Genomic DNA, 25,380 nt, shown 5'->3' with positions numbered 1-25,380 from the left:
AACATTCCAAAACTGCGTGTGCAACTAAAATGAAGAAAAGCTGAATTTAAGTCAACTGACAAGACGCTTGCCTTCAAGTGGTGTGACAAAAGAGAAGTGTGGATGTTGACCATGTGTAACACAACAAAATGGTTGAAACAGAAAAAAGCAGACAGAAATAGTGGCAAAAAAAGATCAAGAAACCCCAATGTATTGTAGATCACAGTTCAAGTATGGGTGCAGTTGACCAATGTGACACGCTACTGCGCTCAATACGATTAGTGCATAAGACTGCGAAACGGTACAAGAAATACCTTTTTCATGTTCTGGATGTGCACATTTTCAATGCTCGTGCTCTCTATGGGTCATTTACGGGGTGAAAAATGGCACTTGCAGAGTTTCACCTGTCTCTTGTTAGGGGAAACTATATAAAAATATCTGACATCTCCATTCTGTCGCATATTTTTCTATATTTTCCCCTAACTAGAGACAGGTGAAACTCTGCAAGTGCCATTTTTCACTCTGTAAATGACCTGTAGAGAGCATGAGCATTTTTTAACTTGATCCATTAAAAGACAAATAGCAAACAAAGAAGTTTCTCAAATCCACATTTGATGCAAATGCTTTTCATATATGCTCTGTTTTGGCACTAGTGGGAATAGCTATAAATGCTGGTAAAGTATTTCTAACATTTACTATAGCACTGTGTTTAAAGAAGAAGAGAACAAGACACTGGTCCAGGGAAAGGTTTAAAATGAGAGAGAAATATACACATGAAAACCTGTTAATGGAACTGTTACATTCAGGATCTGATGATTACATCAACTTTCTGCAGCTGGACAGTGAAATGTTTAATGGGTAACTTGTTTAGAGTTACTTCACCCTCACATTGAAAAAAAAGACACATGTATGTGAAAATTAAATTTTACTCTCTTCTGCTTGCTCCTCTAATAATAGTTTATTAAAATATCACACCGTCCACAGAAGAACGAGAGAATTTTGATTTCAGTTTTTCCATTGCACTCCCACTTGTATGTTATGAGCAAAATAATGGTATTTGTTCAACCTCACGCTGCGTAATGTGCGGCTGGGAAATATGTGATACCTCTGCTATTTTGGTAATTGACAGTGTTATTTTGTTTTTGGCCTCGATCGTAGTTCAAGGTATATACATGGACAAGGAAAAAAAATTCCCAGATTTTTACTGGATTTCTTAGTTAAAAATACACTTTCTCCTGGATGAAAATACACTTTTTCCCTGTTAAATGACAGTATACTTTCCTGTTAAATGACAGTATACTTTCCTTTGAAACTGTAAAACTTAACAATCCTTTGAAGGGCTAAGGTTTTATGCACCGGCTTGAACTTCCCAGTACATTAGTAAATGATTGCGGGCAGAAGAAAAGGAAAGATAGCTGATGTGCAGCAACAAGTACACTGTATATTTTCATGTTACAAAAGTATACATTCGAATTCCACCAAATACAACACATTAGTTTCTGAAACGTTGAAATCGAGATTGCGATGTGCTTTTGTAAGACAATCTTAACTCATGTCACGTGATCTCACCAGTCAATGAAAAACAGATTGTCAGTCAACAGCAACATCACTGTTAAGCAGCGTGAACACACAAGTAGGAAAAGCTAATGGTTTAAATTAATGTAAAAGTATGGCTACAAGAAAAGCTATGCTTTCACTTATAATACTGAACTCGAAGATCAATAAGCCACCAGAAAAGCTATGCTTTCACGGATAAATTGGTCTTTTTTTACATGTGTTACCTTTAAGATACATCACACGAATGTGCCAGTAAAAATGAAATAAATGTCTGGTCTTCTGGGCTCAAAATTCTTCTAAGTGGCTGGTACTCAAAGTGTTAAGTTTTAAATGAGAGTCAAACACTCCGTGATTTAAGAAATTCATTGCACTTTCTCATATGCAACATAATTCATCTTGTGTAAAAGAAAATATACATTGAAAGTGATGCTTTTTAAACCACCATTCACAATATTTTCCCTCGAGCTATTAGAAACAAGTTCTTTTCAGCAGTTGCCATTGACTGCCAGAAACCAGTCACTACTGCACGTGCACAGCTACAATGACGTACGAAGCTTGTATGTCCGTATGTTTAGACCATTAAGAGATCTTGCATTATGTCATAAAAGAAACAAGACATCAGATAATCCTCCAACAGCATCAGAATCTCGTAAACCATAGTAAAATGCATAATTTCACTTAAAGTGCACATTCATATGTCCAGATTCACAATGAAGTAGGCCGCAACCTGATATTAACTTTTTCAGTTTGGAAAAAAAAAAAATGTGTGTTAGGTGGTTCCTGAACACAAAAGCTTGCATACATCTGCTTCCAGCACGGCCAGATTATTAAAAATCAATCAGTATCTCCTGAAACCACACTCACTCTGACTAAGGAACTGTCCAGAGTTTAAACTCCACACAAGGCAGCAGTTTCCATCTGTTCTGAGGTCTTTCCCATGCGGCTGGTGAGAATAACACTATGATAGCTACTTGGTCATGTGCAGACCTTCTAGAGGAGGATTAAAATGGATTCTCTCCACAAGTTGGAAAATTGTCAGTTGTGCAGATGAAGCTAGAAAGGGCAAGGAGGACTTCTTTGTCCTCACTGTGAGTTGTTGCAACATACTGAACTGGACCCTATCACATTCATGTGACATGTTACAAGGCACACACAGTGCCAAATCCAGCTTATAATGGACAATGGGCAGCTTTGTCATTAACAGAACTGAATTTCCACACCTTTTAGTGAGAATTCTGTGGCTTTAGAAATCTGGGTCCTGACTAGGCATCTTCTGCCTGTCTTTGAAATCACTCTAATGGATTCCCATGCAACTGTACTGTTGGCAAAGCAGTTTATAGTGTTTGGGAACTGTTGGCCCTCATTACCTGAAAGGTGTCAAAACTCTACGCTGTTGGTCAGTATTTGAATATACACTGACCACCAATTTGTCTGTCGCAATAGAGTGGCATTTGTCATTCCACTAGGGAAGAACCTTTCCTCATAGCTGGTCCAAAGAGTGTGGACTGGATACTTCTGCAGCATGCTGGATCATCTCTGTTGTATGATACATCCACCACCAGATGCTGTCACTGTGTTCAAACGAGGTGAGTTGGCTGTGCAGTGTTCATTTCACCTTACTGGAAAACCATCATGTTGGCTTTCTTTTGAGCACTGCTCTGTCACAGGTGATTTCTAATTGCGAAGCCATCACTCAAATGCAAGTCAGCAACCACTTATCCCCATGTGCTGCGAGTGTGAAAGCCAGAGAGCATACTGAAAGACTGATGGCAAAGAATGACCTTGTAGCAGTGCTGAAATCTGTTTCATATTTTAGAAGACAATGATCTCCTACCAACAGGAGGCTCTCAACACTCTACTCAAGAGGCAGGCAGTATGGGAATCCTATAGCACACTGTGTTTTAACCTCCGCCCACCTATCTACCCACCCCAACACAAACACACACACACACAACAACACACACACACACACACACACACACACACACACACACAGACATACATACATCTAAGGAATGGTTGGGGAGGATGAGGATGGTGAGAACCCCCTGATCTACTGGTTGATGATGAGGCAGCTAGAGGGAACATATAGTAACCTTATGTTTCAAGTAAATTGTAGCAGTAACTGCTTGTAACTTTTTGATAAAGGGGACAGTTGAGGAATGACAAATGTTATCTTTAAAGGTTGCCACTCCTCCACTAGATGTGTCCCAACTAAGGTCAACCTTTCTGTGGAGCCAATATCCACTTATCATAGAAGTATCAAAATCCTTAAAATATGTCCCTTGTAGACACAAACACAATACTCTTCCTGTGCTCAAAGTTTCAGTCCCTCCACAGGAGACCTGAAATCACTGATGTTCCACTGGAATAAAGGAGCCATTTTATCAGTCAGGTTACTTTTTCTGCTAAGGTTGGAGGTTATGCAACTATTGGGGCTTCAGTTGAGGGTCCAGACAGTTCCCTCAGGTATGTCTCAGAGTCCACAGTCTCTTAAGCAGAAGCACTAGATCTTTCAAGACAGAACTAGGTCTGCACAATATGGCTGTTGACAATCTGCTGTCACTTGCCTTTTAAGCTCACCTTTTTGTTTTTTTCTTATGGAGGAGTTGTGGAAGTTTCATGGCACTGGCCATGCTTGACTGTTTTCTCAAGTCTGCCTGCTGTGGTGTCGAAAGTTCTATATTCTAAGTGCCTGTGGCTTTTTCTTCTTGTCTGAAGGGAGCAGAATATTTTGAAGTAAGCGTGCTTTTGCAATTGCATTTACAGATACAGGTATTTGTGCTGGCACTATTTACTCTAGTTTGTGTTGAGGAATTGGCTTTCTGGCTTGGTTTTTAATACCTGCAACAAATGAGGCAGTGAATGTAGGGAGTCACATAGCTTCACAGATCTTCTTGCTTCACTGTACGTGTTCTGCCTTGTTATCTGCAGTTATTCCATCTTTCTTTCTTCAAGGTATACAGATCAATCTCTAGTCCAGACAAGGTGGCCCTAGAGCAAGAAGATGAACAAATAACACCAATGTGGGCAGCCTTGACATATCTGCTGCAAGCTGTCTCTCCCTTACACATTTAAGTGGTGTGGTCAAAATACTGGCATTTACAACAGTATTTCAGACTGGGTATGTAATGCCTCACATTTAGACAAATGTATCCTACCCTTATATGCTCTGTGAGTGTCATTTCACTAAATGTAAGAATAAATGCAACTGTTTTTGCTAGTTCGCCATCTTCTATTGTCATTATATTCTGTACATTAATTGCACTATCTTGTGTCCTCTTATTGTTCAGTTCCTCTTTCAGTATATCCATTATGTCTCTGCATGGTACAATGCCCTTTCTATAGCACAGCATTTAGTGCAACTCCATTTTAATGGTGTATTCTCATAGGTATTTATCTTCCTAGAAAGTGAGTGTTCCTACCAGTGATGTCCTATTCCTTGAACATTTTATCAATTATTGAAATGCCAGCAATGCCTTCCAATTCTTTTGGATTTCAAACAGTGAAACATACTCAAAGCTGTATGTTTTCTTGCAATGATTAAAAATACTGTACACAGTGACCAGCAGTTCTTGCTCTGTTACTCATATATGATGTTTGCTTTTGTTTTGAAGGACCTGTGACTTATTGAGTTGAGTTGAGTTCAATACCCATCAGCAGTACACATCCATCCCATCATCAGTCCAAAGATAAGAGTTTGAAGGTGCCATCTTGGTCCCACAAGTAGCTAGGGAACTAATAGTCCAACCAGACAGAGCCCCCAACTGTCCACTTCGCCAGGTAAGCATTATAGAACTGAAGAGTAGTAAGTGCCCCCAACGTCATCTGTTAACAACTGTTTCTCCTCAACATCCACTCACCACACTGACAAAGTATTAAAACTGAGGTCACCTACACCTGCAACACACAATGTTCCACTGCCACACAGGATGGGGCTTGCTGAAGCATGCCCAGAATTTACAATTACAAAGGACAGGCAGCATTTCCCAGTTCCTGGCATTGTCACCCCAGGTTCGCTAAACCTGTACCCAAGATGCTCACCTAGGAGATAGGTGTGGCTAATCGTATGCCATATATGCAGCTAGGATAACCCCCCCTCCCCCCCCCTCACATTCTTAGACCAGATATTGAGAAATTAAGAAATGAAAGAGAGGGCAGGCAAAGAGGTTCCATATCACTAAAACTATTTTCAGCAGGCCCTGAGGACACCTTCAGATCTGATACGTGCGTATTGACTGGACCTGCAGTTGGCCGTGTAGCTGTATCGGGGTGGCTAAAGTCAGAGGTCTTACTCATTCCAAGCATAGAAAAAGCCCTCTGACTGTGTGCTTAGAGTGAGCTGTGGGCTGTCAAGAGACGACGTGCCCTGTAAGGAGGTTTGATGGAATCACGTGTGGTGGACACAGCCACGTCTTGGCAGTCAGTACTCAGCAACTGTTTTGATGTACTGGAGAGTGGCAAAAGCAGGCCACTGAGGTGCCTGTGTTCAACAGGGAGTGCACCACGAGTTTTTGAGTTGTTACTGTGCTCTATTTCGATCCACCACATCAACTGCTTGTTGAAAATTTTGTTTGCTCGTGTGGCAGGTTCTCTTTTATGATCCAGTGTGGATTAATGTTCCTTTCTGTTACCTGTTGTAGAAGAAGGAAGGTTTACATATAAGCAACGAAACAGCCTGAGTGTGGTGTTTGTTAACAGTATCAGCTGATGGCTTGTGCTTACCAATGGCTGATTTCTATGCAAGCAGCCAAACACACTGGCAAACTGTCTGCAACAGAATGGGTAATACAATTTTGATTCTTAAGTGCTGAAAAAGTGGCTGTCAGCTCGTGGTACAGTAACTGAGCATGTATTCTTGTTTCATCAATTTCCAATAATAAAGTTGTGGGTTGTTGTCTTGGGTGACAAGTATGTAAAGCTCAAACTTAAGTGGTTAAATTTTTAAAAGGAACTAACAGTTGTCATGTTGCTTAATTGGGTTCTTGTGCTGCAATTGAAAGATCACTCTTTTTAATAAAAAAAAAAAAAAACTCAAAGCATCAATTTAAGTGTTGAATTTTAAGACAACCAACAGCTGTGCTGCTCAATGTGGTTGTTGATTTCAAACTGAAATTATCTTTACTCTTGTCACGTGCTTAAGGAAAACTGGCCTATTAACCTGTAGTTCAAATTGGATGGTGCCACAGTTTGAATAACTACATTGTGTCATAGATTTGGGCTGCTTTGAGGATAATTTAGTGGAGGGCTAGTGCCCGGAGTTTAAGTTATTTACAGTCCTTATCTAAAAATGTGTGTTGTAATTTGTCTTAGCTCAGTATTGGTCATGTGTCTTATTATTTTAAAAGGATTTGATCCCAGATCATTTTGGAAAACTTGCTAAACTTGAGATTTAAATTTTAGTTCATTAATTCCCAAAGACTAGTGTCCGTGTACATGCAATTTTGGTACAAAAAAATTTTATTTGTCACAAGTAAATTGTCTTTAAACTTCCTATGACTTCCTGAAGGGGCTGGTGTGCATCTTTGTAGTCCACAGATTTTGCCCTGTTAGATAATAAATTTTAAAGGAGCTACTATTTGGCATTGTACAACCATTGTAGTGGATACTTATTATCTAGTCATGTGCACTAATGACTGCTGGTTATCTTAGGTTGAAGATAATACAGTGGGTGGCCACTCTGCAAATCTGAAGCTGTACCCATTGGCTTGAGGTCAAGATGTTGGTGCATGTTGTTATTACTATGCTCTTTTTAAAATATATATGTGGTTAGTACTATGATATAATTAAAGAAATCTTGCTAGCTTTGTTGAGAACCTTCTAAGTGGCTTAGTGCCACCAATCAGTAATGTTAACCTTTTTTTATTTGAGTAGAACAAGACAGTATTTGGAATCACGATATAAGCAATCCTGTTGAATGGTCTAAGTACCAATATCCGTTTCTTACTTGATGTTAATACTTGTTTTAGAAATCTATCGTCCAGTGGCTTTCCACTCAAGGATCACCGTATCCAAGTTATCCCACTCTAAAGGTTTTAAAAGAGTTGTTAAAAAGAGTTGTTAGTTCCAAATTAATTCCATCTACCTTCACCAATCCTGACCCCCCTCTCCCTTCCTACCACGATCCCTAAATTGGTGGGGAATAAAGAGAGTTAATTGATCTTATCTGAATTACCGTCATTTTGCTGATGACATTTTACTGTTTATGTTATAGTAGTATTTGCTTCTAGCACAAATAACCAACAATGAATGGAAGTACACGGGGAAATCAAATATGAACTGGATTTTTTTTTTTAACCAAAACAAAAGTACACTCCCCTTGTTTTCTACTTAATCTCCTGAACTGGAAACTTTTTGATGCCATCCTCAAAGAAAGAAGAGGGGCATGTGTACAGCCACTTGTGCATGAACTCTTCTACCACTGCATTGTCATCAAACCAAGGTCCTCCAAGTTCTTCTTTCAGTGGTCCAAATATGTGGTAGTCACAAGGGGATGAATCTGTTCCGTAAGGAGGATGTTCCAGAGCTGCCCAATGAATTTCCTGCAATTTTTCCCTCATTAAAGCAGCAGTGTGCGGACTTGCATCGTTGTGCAGAAAAATCATTATTTGTGATGATGGGTTGACCACTTCCATAGATCATTCCTACTGCTGTAGCAATTTCACAAAGCTTTATGTACCAATATTCGGCAATAAGGTCCTGTACAACATGAATGTTGTCTGGTGTGAAACTTGTCCATGGTCATCTTTAGTGGGGTACATTTTCCACAGCTACCCATCCTGCCCCAAATGTTTTATGCCATTCAATCTTGAAAAGGGTCTCTTCTCAAAACTGTGCACAAAGCCTCCTTGAAATTACCATAGGTCTGGTACCTTCTTTCATCATCAGAAACTTGATGTTTATGCACTGTGCAACTGACTTGTGTACTTCTTTCCCACACTGACTCGAGCAGTCATGTCCATCCAACTGCAGCATGACAATGCTATTCCAGCCATCCCAACCACCTTCCTGTCAAGGTGATACCCATTTCTGCCCACTACCACAGCTGTCAGATTAAAATTACAATTCATATTTGATACATCCTCACATTTCATAAAGCAAGTTTTAAAGCAGACTTGAGGACCATTCACAACAAGAGAAAAATGATATCAAATGAACATATTAACACAAAATTGTACAAATGAACAAGTCACAGAACCACTAAATGAGTATTCGTTTCAATGGTAGTTGAAGGCAGTGACTCAATAGACAGCAAAAGAATAAACAGGGGAGCGCAAATGGGCATTTTCAAAACTAAGTTTCTGGTTTGTCTGAAACACTAAGTTTACATTCAGTGTGTATTACCAGTTTTGACTTATGGCAGCAAGATATGGGCCTTTAATGCAAAATACATTTCTGAACATTTATGTCATACAATGTCAGGAATAATAAAGAGGCAGTGAATGAATTTATTTCCATAGGAATTATAATGTAAGTTTTTAATACAGCATTTCATAACGTGAAATGACATGCAGTGAAGCACATAAGTGATACTAAGTTGCACTTAGAGATAATGAAATATCATCATTATAATCATGAACTATCTGACGTCCACTGTTGGATAAATGCCATCTTTAGACGTTACTTCAGCTGAATGCAACTGTGGTTCTTCCTGTGCAGCATCTGATGTCACCTCTCCATACTTCATTAGGTTGTCTTCTAAGTCTATTCTTATCTCTTCAAACAAGGAAGTACTTTATCGGATTCCAAGGGGAGATAAACACTATATTTTCAGGTAACAGTCTTTATCATATGCAATCAATGATATGGTATGCATTGACATTGTGGAAGAATGAAAATGGTGCATGCATATATGAGTCTGAACAGGAGAAGGTGTTTAGAATTTCAGACCAGCTTCAAACAGGTTGATGTATGAGGATGCTGTGTAAGTGGCCGTTACTGTGCAGCTGATTTGTCAGTATACAGCGTGTTTCAGGAAAAGCAGTAAATATTTTCAGAGGTAGCAGTGCTGACTAATTTGGATAAAATATTCCATTTCAAATGTTTCCATTTTTTACTTCTTAAAAAGATACAGCTGTTATAATGTAATAGAAACAAATACTCACAGTAGCGATTAAGTTCAAAGTTGATTTTCATAAATTTCACCTCCGACCTCAGTGCACTTTCGAATTCTCTTGACAAAACCATTTGTAGCTCTTCTGAGGTCATCTTGATGTTCTTTTATAAGGTCAGCATTATTCATAATCTGAATGATTGATTCATCTCTTGTGTGACCATTTCTGCCAATTGTCTTCTGAGGAGTATTAGGTTTAGATGATGTGTCACATGACGACTAGTGTGGGTAGGAGCACCATCGTGCTAGATAAACATACCCATCCTTTTAGAAGAAAGAACTTCATCCAATAATGTTCGAAGCTCGTTTTCAAAGATGGTGTGCTAATACAACAGCCTGAATCAACTGATTTTCTATCATACCGTACCACACATTTGCAGAGAAGCATTCTTCAACATGTGCCTCCACAAAGGTACGTGGGTTTTGTGGGACCACCAATGTGAGTTACAAGTATTACTGACAATGACATAGGTTAGAATACCCTCATCAGAAAACAGCATTAATGGGATTACTAAGTGATTTTCAACTAGCCAATGTTTCAGTGAAAAATTCCAGTTGGCTACCTTCATCTCATTCTCAAAGGTGTTGAATCTCCTGTAAATGGTAAGGACAGATGCCATGCATGCATAATATCAACCACATGCTTGTATGTGAAACACCAATATCTGCAGAAATTCTGTGTATGCTTATAGAAGGACTATGTTGAATCAACTGAATAATGTCTTCTATTTCATGCACATTCTGTTTATTTGCACATCCATATGACTGTTGGGCACTGCACCAGTCTCACAGAATTTAGTGAAAATGCAGTTAGGCACTGCTGAGTCTATACTCTGTGGTTAGGAAATCATCTGCCACATTCTCTACAAGCAGCAACACTATTTCCATTAAAAAAAACATGTACACAAATAACACTGCATACTGGAATACTCAATATTTTTAAATGCATGCAACATGCTTAAACGATATACTAGAATTGGTCAACAATTACAATCACAGTTTAAAAATTAAATTACATAAACTCAAGCCCAACTTCTCAACTAGAACTTCAATACAAAAATGACAATCAATAAATAAGCCCACAGCAACTAAGGTACTAGCATGCCAATTGTTCAAATTAGTCTATACCACCAGCTCCTAAAATATTTACTATTCTTCATGAAACACTCTGCATATACCCTCCAAAAAAGTAATAATAACAGATGAGGGTACGGTCTGTCATTTGCATGAGGAAGAAGGTGGTATGTGCAGAATCTGCAAGATGTTGAGAAATTTAGTGTTTGACGGCAATGGTACATGGGAGCAGGGGATATTGATGAGAACGAAGAAGATGTTAACAGTATCAAACAGGTAGCTTGGTAGTAATACAGCTACAAATTGTAGATAGGTGACAGAGGAATAGGTGAGCACCTCTAATGCACGAAGAAGGCAGGCCATAAGTGATCAGTCATAGCCATTTCTTGACTGGAGGAGAAAGCATTTTGATGGGAAAACACATTTGGTTGCAGGGAAAGTGTGGCTGCTGATGCTGTAAGCACAAATAATGTGGGTGTGAAGAGTTGGAAAAGGTAGAGAATGAGACACATTCTTGCCTGCAACTAGGTAGTTTATCAGCTATTGCAGGTCACACTGGACTTCTGGTATTGGGACCCTGCAGAAATACTTAAAAGACTTTCTGACATATAATGTTAGTGTTTCATCTAGAAAGTGACGTCTGTCTACAAACATGATGGGTAGGCTAGGATCTGTTTTGAGGGTGCCCTTTTTATCTGTGTTATTGAGAAGGGGCTAATGGAGGGATGAGTCAAATTCCTGGAAGTTTATTAAGATGCAGTAGAGTGGTAACAGAGGAGGATCATGACCAGACATAATTGTGAACTTGATGAAGCAAGGGTCAACATGAGTTTCAGACCGGTTTTTGGTCTGTAGGATGGATGGAAAGGAAGTGTTAACTCTGTACAGAGTGCATAAAGGATGGCAGATTTTAACTATCCCAGCATGATGAAGTCAGCATAAGAATGAATGTCCTGAGTGGACATGAGTGAATGAGAGATAGATGTGTTGGTGGTACATTGTGTTATTTAGGAATTGAAAAATAAATGTGTACACATTTCAGCTTTCGGTCACTTTAAACATTACCACTTTCAAATAGCTTTGAGGCAGCTGATGAATGCCTTTAACTTCCATATATAAGAAAATATTCGTCAAGGGCAAACCATCATTCAAGAAAATTAAAGACAAAAGTGAATATTGGACTGTTCTGGAACACACTAGAGTATGAGGTACTAACAGCAATCATTCACAGCTGCAATCATAGTTTGTTATTGAAGTGAAGTCTGCAGTAGGCCTGGGTGCATATTAAATACTCACCATGGATGTTACTTACTCATCTATGCAATCAAATAAATGGAAGTATGGCAACATGTTATTATCTTGCAATTTTTGATGAAAATCTGTTTTCACAATATGTCTAGTTGATATACGTGTATGAAAAAGTTAAGTGTACCAAAGTAATGGTGGTCGGTGTGAAATGACCATGTGTAACTCTTGTTGTGAAATTTTTGTTCATTTCGTTTACTCTGTAAAATTTAACATTATTTTTTTTTTATAATTCAATTTATGTTTATGTTATAAAGGTACAGCAGTATATTCAAACTGGAACCATAACTTAATACATACATCATATTTAATCGTCACAATAGTTCAGTGAGTCTGTACATAAACTGAGACTGAATATTCTGTTATTTCTATTCAGTGAACATTATGAGTCAATTACTGATTTATACAGCCAACATTACAACTGATATTGGAGAATGTATTTATGTGTAAGAAAAGAACAGTATTATACGCACACAAAAATGTATGCCATTAACAGATGTAAGGAGTCCAAGGCAAGTGATGCTTCAAGAAAACTTATTGTAAACATTGATGCAGCTTGCGCATATATACAAACATGTACATCATTTACAAGCAGTAGTTTAATTCCTACACGAAATTTGGTGAGACAATTCACTGTTTATTAGCTTAAGTCACAGGGTTGATTCTGCAGCCTGTTTTCAGCAAAGATAAACCAGAGACTCAGAGAACTGGAGCACCATGTTGTACAGTGAAAAATAATATTTATCATCAATATACTGTCAATAGAGAAGCCGAGTAGAGGAAAAAGATTCTGCTAACCTTAAGTTGAAGTAACCTTGCCTCACTGAATTCTCTCATGCTCTTCTCCCTCCTACCAACTGTGTCTCCAAATAAATCTACTGAGAAGTCTTCTACTCCAACTAACAAGACCTTACTTCAAAATAGTAGCAATCCTCTTGCCACCCTGTACCACCCAGGTCTAAAGTGCCTCAATATATTACTACACCATGACTAAAATGACTGAAATGAGAGTGACTTTCCCCGATACTCTCACCAACTGTCACCTACCATCGCATCCCTAACCTCTGCCATATCCTTGCGAAACTGTCGAACATTCCTACACTATTATCACTACTCCAACAGTGATTTTTTTTGTTTTACAGTCAGTTTTTTAGTCAAATGAAACAAGTCTCTGCCACCATGTTTGCAACATGAATGTCTTCACTCAGTCAATAGCTTTGAGTGGTTTCACTCAATGTGAGACAACTTACTGAAACAAATCTCTGTCAGCTGTGGCTGTTATATGAATGTTTTCACTAGCTGACCAGGTCTGAGTGGTTTCATTCAATGCGAGGGAATTGACAGACTCCAGTCTCTGTTGGCTGCGGCCATTATATGAATGTTTTCACTCTGTCTCTAGGCTTGGGTGATATTTACTAACATACTTTCTCAACTTTCTCTGTGGGGTCATTGGGGTAGGCATGTGATGCTGCCGTCATAACTTCCTCCCGTGGCTGCCAGGGTCACAGCCAGCATGAGAAGCTGGCATGGTAGCCGGAGTCAGCACAACACTGCCAGGACCCATGCTAGGGCATCTGGCCACCACCCCACCTCCCCGCACCGGCTGCAAGCCTGCCCCTGCCAGCTGCAGGACGCTAACGTGAAGCATGAATGACACAGGCGATATCTCAAATTTTAATTTTATTTATGATCATCATCTCTTTTAAGTAAAACATAGTGCTAATAGTCGCATCGTCAATGTTCCTTTCTTATTCACATGCCCCTAAGAGAACTCCTATGCTTGCTCAGTATTGTACACCCAATGAAGCTTTACTAGTTATGTGTTAGGCAAATAAGTTTTGAACAGTGAAAAGAAGTACATAATGAAACAAATGTGTTTATTGCTTGTTTTGCAAAACCTAGGGGTATGTGCACCCTGGTTTGTATTGTATACCACTGCTTTACTTCACCTAATGAAAGTACTACAGACTGGTTTCACTCAGAAGAATAACTGGATAACTCGGTCAGCTAAACCACTAAACAGTACTTTCTATTGAATGAACAAATGAATAAAAGCTTCAACTGACAGGATAACTAGAGACTGCTTTCATTTGAAAAGGAAAGAATGAATAACTCAGTCAGTAGCACACAAAATGTCTCTGGACTGTGTTGACTGTTTTCATTCTGTTGCTCCCTGAGACTTGTTTCATGCAAAAGAAATGAATGAATAAATATCCCACTGATTCATAAAGCTACAACTGACTGATTTTAATGTTTCCATTCGGTTGCTCTCATAGACTGGTTTCACTCAATACAATGAATGAATAATTCAATACGTAAAGGAACAACTGAAAGAGTTAAGTCGTTTTCCGACAACTGACTGAATCGATTGTTTTGATTTGGTTGTTCTTATCACTATACTCTGATGGTTCTGCCCTCAATCATTCCACTATAAATCTTGCTCCATGATCTCATCCACTACCATTTACACATTGGTGCCACCACTAGCAGATTCTGCAACATTAAAGACAGGGCACCATGTTGTTCACACGTATTCACAGCACCACATTTTTAAAGGAATCACAGTGTCAGCAAACTGGCTGAATACAGAGAATTGTTCACCTTGGGGGACAATCACTAAACACTTGCTGAGCATGCTATACCTGATATACCACACAGGCCATATGAATCCTTCAAGGAGAACTTGTTTTCCCAAGGTTCAGAGATGACAACTTGCTCCCTCACATATCCTCTCTTCCTACCACATTTCTGGACTTAACTTCCATTAGCATAACCTCCCCTTTTCTATAAAGTTAATTTAATGACTTGTTCAATTATTTACTTAGTTATTTACTCAATTATTGTTATTTTCATTTTCCCTCTCTCCATATTGTTAGTTATCCCTTTTTCCTCTCCCTGCCTACCACTACCTCTCTCTCTTTTCCATTCTTTAACTACATTATTATCTCCACTTTTCATCTCTCTTCCTCTTTTAATTCATCTTCACTTCTTTTCTATTATCTCTGAACTGAAGCTGGGGCAGTGTTTAGCAATGTACTGCCTTTGGCCTCTTATTCTCTCTGAGGCCTTATTCTTCACCTTTGCCTTCCCAGTGTTCATAACAGATGGGCCCCTCGCCACTTAGGGTCTGAGTGACCCCCCCCCCCCCCCCCCCCCAGCCATCACCCCTTTTTCCTCCAACGTTCCCTAATTGATTCCTCTTACGTCCCTGAAGGAGGCATGTACAGTTCCCAGAGCTATGACTAGTATTTTCCACTTAAGTGTTTCTACAGGCAATAATAAATATTAACAATGAGCTATATGTTTTGTCACAATTAGATTGATTAATTATTTAGAAATTCAGAAAATATGAGGTAAATCTCATGAGATTGTTATTGATACAATTCATAGTAGTAGTATACTGTGCAACATATGGTTCAATACTGCCTCTCACAAAATGTTTCAGTATAATAATGGAGATTCTTTCCATAGTCAAGGCATAAATTATATATGTCACACAATATTTAGTTTGACTCATCATCAGCTGTGAAACAGATAATGATATAAATATTGATTATAGCACTGGTTACCTGGTTTGAGAATGCTGTATATCTTCTCTATGCAATCTACAACATTACTTGAGCAGTCAATAAAGAAACAAGTTGCTACACAGTCCCAGTAAGCATTTTCATGATAAATCTGAAAAAATGATTTCACAAAATTAAAATTATTTCCTCGGGATAACAAAGATGCTGCATGATTTTATAGTAACAAAAATTCTAACAAACCTGTCAGAAATATACTGTAGTGTTTCTCTGAGGCAAATGATGTTAAAATACATTGAGGTGACAAAAGTCAAGGGATAAAGATATGCACATGTACAGATGGTGGCAGTATTGCATAAACAAGGTATAAAAGGGCAGTGCATTGGCAGAGTTGTCATTTGTAATCAGGTAATTCACATGAAAAGGTGATCGACACAATTATGGCTGCACAACGAAAATTAACAGACTTTGAACATGGAATAATAGTTGGAGCTAGATGCATGTGACATTCCATTTAGGAAATTGTAAGGGAGTTCATTATTCCAACTGCTATGGTGTCAATAGCATGCTGAGAATACCAAATTTCAGAGATTAGCTCTCATCATGGACTATGCTGTGGCCGATGGCCTTCACTTAACGACCAAGAGCATCGGTGTTGTCAGTGCTAACAGACAAGCAACACTGCATCAAATAATTGCAGAAATCAATGTGGGACGTACGATAAGTGTATCCGATAGGACAGTGAGGCAATGTTTGGAGTTAATGGGCTATGGCAGCAGACAACAAATACGAATACCTTTTATAACAGCCCAACATCACCTGCAGCACCTCTCCTGGGCTTGTGACCATATTTGTTGGAGCCTAGATGACTGGAAAACAGTGGCCTGATCAGATGAGTCCTAATTTCAGTTGGTAAGAGCTGATGGTAGAGTTCGAGTGTGGTGAAGACCCCACGAAGCCATGGACTCGAGCTGTCAACAACGTAGTGTGCAAGCTGGTGGTGGTTCTATAATGGTGTGGGCTGTGTTTACATGGAATGGACTGGGTCCTCTGGTCCAAATATCAGGCTACTTGGAGATCATTTGCAGCCATTCACAGGCTTCATGTTCCTGAACAACAATGGAATTTTTATGGATGACAATGTGCCATGTCACCGAGCCACAATTGTTCGCAACTTGTTTGAAGAACATCCTGCACAATTTGAATAAATGATTAGGCCGTCCATATCACCCAGCATTAATCTCATCAAACATTTGTGGGACACAATCTAAAGGTCAGTTCATGCACAAATTCCAGCACCGCCTACACTTTCACAATTATGGGCAGCTATGGGGGCAGCATGGCTCTATGTTTCCACAGGGGACTTTCAATGACTAGTTGAATGCCTGCCATGTTGAGCTGCACCATTAAGTTGGGCTACAGAAGATCCGACATGATAAGGAGGTATCCCATAACTTTTGTTACCTTAGTGAAAGACAATTTATTATTAAATAAAACTTTACACATAACCAACACTAACTGAAGTAACACAGAAGTAAAATAACTTTACTTGTGTGTGAGTATAAGGTATAAGCTTCTGTAGCCACAGCCATCTTCAAAAAAACTTTTCTAGGTATGTGATCATGTCATCTTCTTGTTGCTGTAGCACATCACTGAAACATTATTAAATAAATCAATGTGAAGAGATGATTACATACCAGCAAAAGTTTTATTGAATATATTTTACTTATATTTAAGAGAAGTCACACCTGGATCACAATCAGGTTTCTCTAAATTACTCCCGTAATTACTAGGACTGTTTCTTCAATAAGATTGAAGCTAATTACATCTCCCATTGCATTAAATCAGTTACTGCTGCATTTCTGACAGATTGTATTTGATGAGGCAAAAACTAATCACATAATGGAAGAAGGGCACAAAATTGACAATTGTTTCAAATTCTTTTAGCACTTGATCACGCTAAACTTTCTTCATCTGATATACTTGTCCATTCTCTTTTCAGTTGAGATACGGGTATTCTCTATATTTATAGGTCTGCACATTTAATAAGTTCTGACATGCAAGTACATTACATATCATGTTTTAACATGGCAGGTATCAGCATTCATATAAATTAATTATCCAACTCAGACTTCAATTCCGATAGCAATTTTACACTGATTAGGCTGGCACAATGCACATAGCTGCCACCAAAATAGTGGCTGTCTGGAGTCAAGATATTTCATGAGAGGGTCCCTCCCTATGCCACATGTTACAGTTGTGTGCATGTAATAAGGTGGGTGCTGGAGTGATGTGCAATGACAACAACAATGTACCAAATGACACTCCAGCCAACAGCTTCATTCTGCTATGTCTGTCTGTGCACAGAATGTTTAGCACTGATTTTCATGTTAGTTTAGACTTGGTAGGATACTCAGCTGCTGTACTATTCATTACAAGTAACAGAAACCATATATAACAAGCATTACATGAAGAAGTGACAACAATGGTTTTCCAAGTGATGTGTTCTATATGGCAGTAGACAAATGAAATATATTCCCAGGTAGTATAAATAACAAACACTTTCTTGGAACACAAAGAACAAAACTAATTCACAAATAAATGACCACGGGGTGCTATTCCTAGAAAGCCTGAAGATACACCAAATGAGACTGCTCTCGTAAGTTTCCACTTAGAAATTGTGAATCTAGTGTTCACGAATCACAAGTTATGGAAATTAATTAGGATAGTCAAAGTATGTCAGGACATAAGCTGGTGATGGCAGCAACTTGATGAGAGCACAGAATATAAGTTCAAACGACACATGTACTGTTCCAGGAGTACAATGTCTGTTGAAGCCATGGTCACTGGAGGTGATGGCTCCAGTAGCAACTGCAGTCTGCTCAGTATGATGCTGCTGTGAAGAACCTGTGGGGTTGATGTGACAGTTGGAGCTCAAGGACAATGCAAGGAGAAGATCCGGTTGTGGTTCAGAGGACTGAATTGACTCACCAGTGGCCAGCTGGCATCATAAGTACATGCCTGGTGGACAGATACCTGTTCTAAGATCAAAGGACATGTGATAGGTGGACACAACATAGTGCCTGCAAATTTTGTGCAACTAACAGTGATATATCCACCATGGGTTGAGAGAATAGTGCCGCACATTTCTCAAGGTGGCTGCTGGAGGCTAACTCCAAAACAGACCGGTGTGTTTTGGTTGGCTGCTGTGTTGACATACAGTCCAGCATTTGTTGTGGTTGATTCAATGTGCCTGCCAATCCACACTGTGGAGCCTGTGGTTCTGTAGCGCGGCAACTAAACACTCATGGCTGCACTGCCAGGTAGTTGTAGGAGCATGTGATAGCTTGAGATACAGTACCAAGCACATAATTTTTTCTAGGAAGAGTCAGAAGCATCAACAGTGACCTTCACCCCAGAGTTGCCATTTACCAGGGTTAGCAACGACGGGAGCATGAGGTGTGTGGGGCCACCCCAACATATTCTTTTGCACAGAATGCATCAAGAAATGCCTTCTTAATTGCAAATCACTATAGTGGAATGTGGGTTTCCTTAAGCCAAATAGCGGTTGGTGTTTGGGAAAGTTCCTTACACATGAAAAATGCTTGTTCAGTAGTTTCTAGGCAGGTCTGAGTATCAGAGGGCTTTCCATTAGAACAGTGGAAGTGGGTCTGATTTTATGACATAGGCCTAAATACAAGACAACACGAAGCACAGAACTGTAATTAGCCAGAGAGCAGACATTGCTGAGAGTAATGTTCAATGGGTCGACAAAGGACAATCACCATCTTAACAAAGTGTAAGGTAATTGAAAGGCAGAATTTCAAAAGAGCTTTTGAGATCTGCTCCGAATGAGGAAAATGAAGACTCAGGCATAGAGTTAAGCAGAGTACAGTAAAAAATCATGGCTTCTGGTATAACGCCTTTCACCCTTGTCTGTTGCATTAAGGCCTGTGAGATATAGTGATTGTATGTGTCAGAGTGAGGGGGGTAGGAGTGACTGAATGAGTGTCATTTTATAGGTTTTCTCCTCACTGTGTGACAACCATTTTAGACATTTTATCCACATTCATTTCATTTAATATGTGTAAGGGTGCTGATAATCTTGACGTTGAATGCCTGCACACACACACACACACACACACACACACACACACACACACACACACACACCACTGAGCACTGAGTTGTGCACCTGTTCATTTGGCACCTCCACTTAAACTGTTACTATTTAAGATTGACATTGTCAAACAGTAGTTTTTGGACAGATATGTCCTTTTGAAGGAGGAAGTTGTGGTGGAGTTGGGTTCGAATGTGTAGAGGTACTGGGAAACTGTTTTCAGGATTCCTCTTACAGGAGGCTAATGTATAAAGGGTTATTTGAGGCAATGTTTTTAATAGAACAAACAGTCAGTCCAAGTTGCAAATATTTTATGTTTCATTCGATGACTAGTTTCAGGTCAAGATCCATTTCCAAATCAACATAACAAAGTTTTAATGGCATTTCCGAAGTTGCCAACAAAATGTGTAATGTACATTCACAGTTATCTGTATGCATGGTTTCAGCCCAAAACTAGTCATCAAATGAAAAATTGAATACTTGCAACTTGGACTGGTTTTTTGTTATACTGATTAACAGAAGTTGCTGAACCAAGTTACTCCAGAATGCTGGAAGTTCATAAACAAAGATTTTAGTCTATATATGTGTGTGTAGCACTGCATTAGGCTGTAGAGCTAATAGATAGAATAAAGCTCTGGTTGAAGTAATGGATTCAGCTGCATTTGATTAAAGTGAAAAAACCATATTATTTACTGGAAACTGATATGTTTAGATTTGTGCAACTGTGGGCTCTCACCTTTATAATTATATAATTATTATCATAAGAGTTTATTCTCCAGAGAAGTGACAATGTCAATCTTAAATAGTAACAGTTTAAGTGGAGGTGCCAAATCATGTATAATTTACAACTCAGTGCTCAGTGATGTGTGTGTGTGTGTGTGTGTGTGTGTGTGTGTGTGTGTGTGTGTGTGCAGGCATTCAACGTCAAGATTATCCGCACCCTTACACATATTAAATGAAATGAATGTGGATAAAATGTCTAAAATGATTCTCACACAGTGAGGAGAAAACCTATAAAATGACACTCATTCACTCACTCCCACCCCCCTCACACTGACCCACACAATCACTATATCTCACAGGCCTTAATACAACAGACAAGGGTGAAAGGTGTTATACCACAAACAGAGAAGGGTGAAATGTGCTATACATGAGGTTAAAAGAGAAGAAAAACCACAGAAGAGCTAAAAGAAAAGCATAGTGAAACGTAACCGACAGCTCACTTACAAAAAACATGGGTGAGCCAGTCACCATGTTAACATGTTACAAACGTCTCCTTAAAATTTTTGGAAACAAGTTGGACACACAAAATCTTAAAACTCTAACCACATTCATTTCAATGTCACTCAAAATAAAGGGTATATCTGCTGGTAAATATTCTGCTGCCCTCTGGTCTGAAAATAAAACACAGGCTAGTAAAATGCATACAGTAATCTGCATGCCACAAGCACACCACCTTGGAGGATACTCAACCCAAAGGAAGAAGCCATGTGTCAGAGGACTGTGGCCTATGCGAAGATGAGTAAGTAGGACCTCATCCCATCTTTGTGGTGAAAGGTGGTATGCCATGGCCGTGTAGTGGTTTTTTTCCAATCCACGCATGACTCTATACCTCAACAGAGAGGTGACAGAATACAGGGGGTTAGCACATTGAAATAACTAAGGATTGTTACACTACTCCTTCGCTGCTACATCTGCCATTTCATGCCCGCAATACCCATGTGTCCAGGTACCCGGCAGAAAGACTCCACCTCCCCCAGCTGTTGTAGTTGAAGGAGGAATTCCTTGATATTCTACACTACCTACTCTGCTGGGTATAAGCATTGCAGAGAGTGAAGGGCACTCAGAGAATGAGAACAAACAAGGAATTTAGTACTTGAAGCCCACCCCACCTGCTACAATACATGCAAGATTGCATAAGGTTCTGCGTCGAAGACAGTGAAGCCTCAAGGCAGTTGTACCTTGAGGACATGAGCACAGAAAGCAACGGAGCAACCAACACAGTACCCCTGTTTCGATCCACCTGTAAAGACAGCTGTAGAGTTGTGAAGCTCAGTGAAAATGACAGAAAATGAAGTAGTAAAACTGTATGCAGGAATGTAATCTCTCCTGTACAGCACTAAATCTAAAATTACTCTGGGAGGGTGGCAGATGGTAAAAACCCTAGATTTGAGGTTGTGTTTGCACCACACCAAATGACTCCAGCACATGCCGCATGCGGATCCCTAATGGCCTTGTTGCTTGTGGACGACTGGAGAAACGGTGAGGTGTGCTGTTTAAGACTTTCCCAATGCAGTAACTGCTTCAGTGGTTCATGAGCATCGTGTTGGATAATGTAGTGAAAGCTGCACAATATTTCGACAAGACAGCTGCTCATCATCTTCAGGTGCTTACTGACATGTTGTTGTAATGGCTCGCCAATACCCTGTACGCTGACTCGCTAGAAGAGCCCAGACGGCAAGGGTTAAGGCTACAACAGCATCATGGATGAATCATAAGAGCACAGCAACATCCAATGCCCCTGCCGTACAAACGGGCCACGGGCCACGGGCTTCTCATTTGCGACACGGAAAAGAGCAGCTGCAAACAGTGGCCCAGCGCGTGTGCGGTCAGAGTGTTGCCGCCCAGTTTAAATGTGTGGATTTTGATTCTCCATCCCAATTGACTTGCATTTGTTCGACTGCGGCAGACATTGCCTTAGTACCACCAGTGCTGGTTCCCATGCCTTGCTGAGTTGGAAATCCCGTGATCCATTGATCAGGTCATTACTTATACGAATTTTGACTGCTTCTTTAATGATGGAGTCCCAGTACATGGAAGCAGACGAAAGAATCTTTGTCTCTCTGCAGTTCATGTTGTATCCTGGGTAGTATTGACAGTAGTTTTTGCAAAATGCTCTGCTGGTATCTGAGCGACATCTGTGGGCATTGTTTGGAGACACCCTTGTCACTCACTGCTGCTATTGACAAATGACTGTGCTTACCAGAAACCCTCTTGATGGCTTCCCATACTTTTGAAGAATAAGTGGAATGTTTGATGAAGTCCAGGAATGCTTACCACGACCTTTTCTTGCTCTCCTTAATTACGCATTGAGCCATGGCCCTCGTCACCCAAGATGTTGTGAAGTTCTCTGCTGTAGGGTGGTACTTAAACTGTTGAAATGCCACACTCCTGATCCAGATTTTTTAGTGGCACTCACTGGTCTACCAACACAGGTTGCCTCCCAAGATGACCTGAGAACTTTCGTACAGATAAGTCAGCGGTATGATGAATCACTCACGTAATGTGGTCCACCCATTACTGGGCACTTTTGCTGCGTTCAAACACAGCCAGCTGGCTCAGCAGCATCCAGTTATGTAATGGAAGGTGGAGGGATCAGAAAGGGAAGGAACAACTGCGCCATCCAGACATAGTGTGTACCACAACTGCGCAGACTACCTCAATACACCTCTTGGCCAACCCACATTCCCACCCAGTGACACCTATTCGCAGTCCCCACCCGTGTCCTCCATGTTCACTACATTCAGATTCCTGCAGGAGGTCGGATGTAATTGTCCATTCACACTGAGGGTGGTAGATTCATTGCCCATTGAGATGAATCAATTATAAATGTGTGGTGTCTGTTCTTTCAGACGTGTGATAAACACTGTGTCCGGACGGTGCAGTGTTTAACGCAACTGCCTAGTAAGCAGGAGATCCTGGGTTCAAATCTTGGTCCGGCACACATTTTTGCTTGTCACCGTTGATTCCACATAAAAGTCCCAATGCAGATGACATCAACAGCCCCTTCTTTTTCCTTTCCATTCTCCCCCTTCCATCTTCTCCACACATTCATATAACTGACTGGCCTTGATGGGCAATGAATCTACCACCCTCAGTGGGACGCACAATTACATCTGACCTCCTGCAGGAATCTGAAAGTAGCGAGCACGGAGGATATGGTCAGGGACTGCGGACAGGTGGTGCTGGGTGGGAATATGAGTTGGCCAAGAGGCGTACCGAGATATTCCGTGCAATTGCGATAAACACTGTGTCCAGGTGGTGCAGTGGTTAATGCAACTGCCTAGTAAGCAGGAGATCCTGAGTTCAAACCCCAGGCCAGCACACATTTTTGGTCATCACTGCTGATTCTGCATAAAATCCTGATATAGCTGACATAAACAGTCTCTTCCTTTTCCTTTCCTTTTGTGGTATCGATAGTAACGATGCCACATAGTTTCAAAGGTTGGCACTACCACAAGACACCGATGGCAGCGCCCTCTAGACGGTTCTGTGCAGCTCTACGAGCTCCGCTACAGATTCTGCCCATTTCATCAGGTGCAGCCAGCCAGGACACTTCAGATTTCGCACCTCATTCCAAGTTATGTATTCTTATTGCTTGGGTAAAGAGGATTTAAATTCATACAGCAGTACCGACATGTTTTACCTTTTCTTGATCCAACCCACGCGCCACCTTCCAGGTGGGATACAAAAAATTGGCGACGAGGACTCAGCTGTCCCTTCCTATCATTTCCATTTTTGCTTGGTACTGATTTAGCTTTTTTGTGATTTCCCAGTTGCTATAAAACTTTCATTTGTGTACACCACGGCTTCGCCACAGGAACAGGCTTCGCTGTCCGATCTTGTCCATTTTCAGGCTCAGCAAACGACACAGCTCCTTGCTGCCATAAATGGACTGGTCACACTACAAACTGCAGCTACTTCGGCGCCTCCAACGCCACTGCCTGTACCAATGCCATCGCTGACGGCGCCACCATTTTGTGCATTCAATACTGACGTTGAACGCTGGCCAGAATACATCGCCCGGCTCGAGGCACACTTCACAGCTTACAACATACCAGGTACAGAGCGGCTTGCCTTTTTCATTGCCAACACGGGTGTTGTGTTGTACCGTGTGCTCGTGAAATTGTTTCCCACCACCCACCCAGAAACTAAAACTTACGACAAAGTGATTGAAGCTTTGAACTCACACTTCCGTGATAGTGTAAATGTGGTAGCTACACGTTACAAATTCTTTCGCCTCCGGCATGGCCCTACTCACTCGAATAAATCTTGGTTAGTGGACCTTCAGGGACTAACTTCTGACTGTGACTTTAATTGCTCGTGTGGATGCTCATATGCTTAGAGACGCTATTACGCAGAATGTGGCAGATCACCGCATCCGCGAGCAAATCCTCAGATTTAAAAACCCGTCTTTGCAGGAAGTAGTGGACTTGCTAGACAGACAAGATACATTAGACATGGCTACTTCTACGTTCGACTTGACTCCGGGTGTGTGTACTGTTAGTGCGGCAAAACACGTCCCCTCCCAGCCAGCCACACCACGCCGCTCGTGCGCACGTAAACATGGTTCAAATCAGGTGTCCACTAAGAAACTGAAATCATGTCCAAACTGCTTTTGTGCCCACCCACAGGACAGTTGCCCATCCCATCAAGCACAGTGTTATTTTTGTAGTAAGAAAGGACATGTGCAAGCTGTGTGTAGTAAGAGAAACTCTGATTCACAACATGTCTCCTGTTCGCGTGACACATTGGCGTCACTGCAACGGCAACTGCCATAATCAGGATTCACATCAGCCTATGGATGTTAATGTCATTTATTCAAAGCCTTCTGCTTCACGTGCTTCGACAGCTCGTTGTGTGAATCAACTTTTGCCAGACACTTCCTATCGCATTCAGCGCGATGCGAGGAAACGTTTTGTTACTTT

General features: G+C 40.4%; 1 protein-coding gene across 1 annotated transcript in view; it reads right to left on the bottom strand.

The window, feature by feature from the left end:
- LOC126185007 (carnosine N-methyltransferase) overlaps positions 1–25,380 on the bottom strand; it is a 170,147-nt gene that overhangs the window by 42,117 nt on the left and 102,650 nt on the right. The window contains exon 7 of the mRNA XM_049927734.1: positions 15,598–15,706. Coding sequence (XP_049783691.1) covers positions 15,598–15,706 — 109 coding nt within the window. The remainder of the gene's footprint in view (positions 1–15,597; positions 15,707–25,380) is intronic.

This window comes from Schistocerca cancellata, chromosome 4 (genome assembly GCF_023864275.1).
Source record: "Schistocerca cancellata isolate TAMUIC-IGC-003103 chromosome 4, iqSchCanc2.1, whole genome shotgun sequence".
Taxonomy (NCBI): Eukaryota; Metazoa; Arthropoda; class Insecta; order Orthoptera; family Acrididae; genus Schistocerca; species Schistocerca cancellata.
The sequence above is the reverse complement of the archived record's forward strand: the minus strand, read 5'-3'. Positions and strand labels throughout refer to the sequence as shown.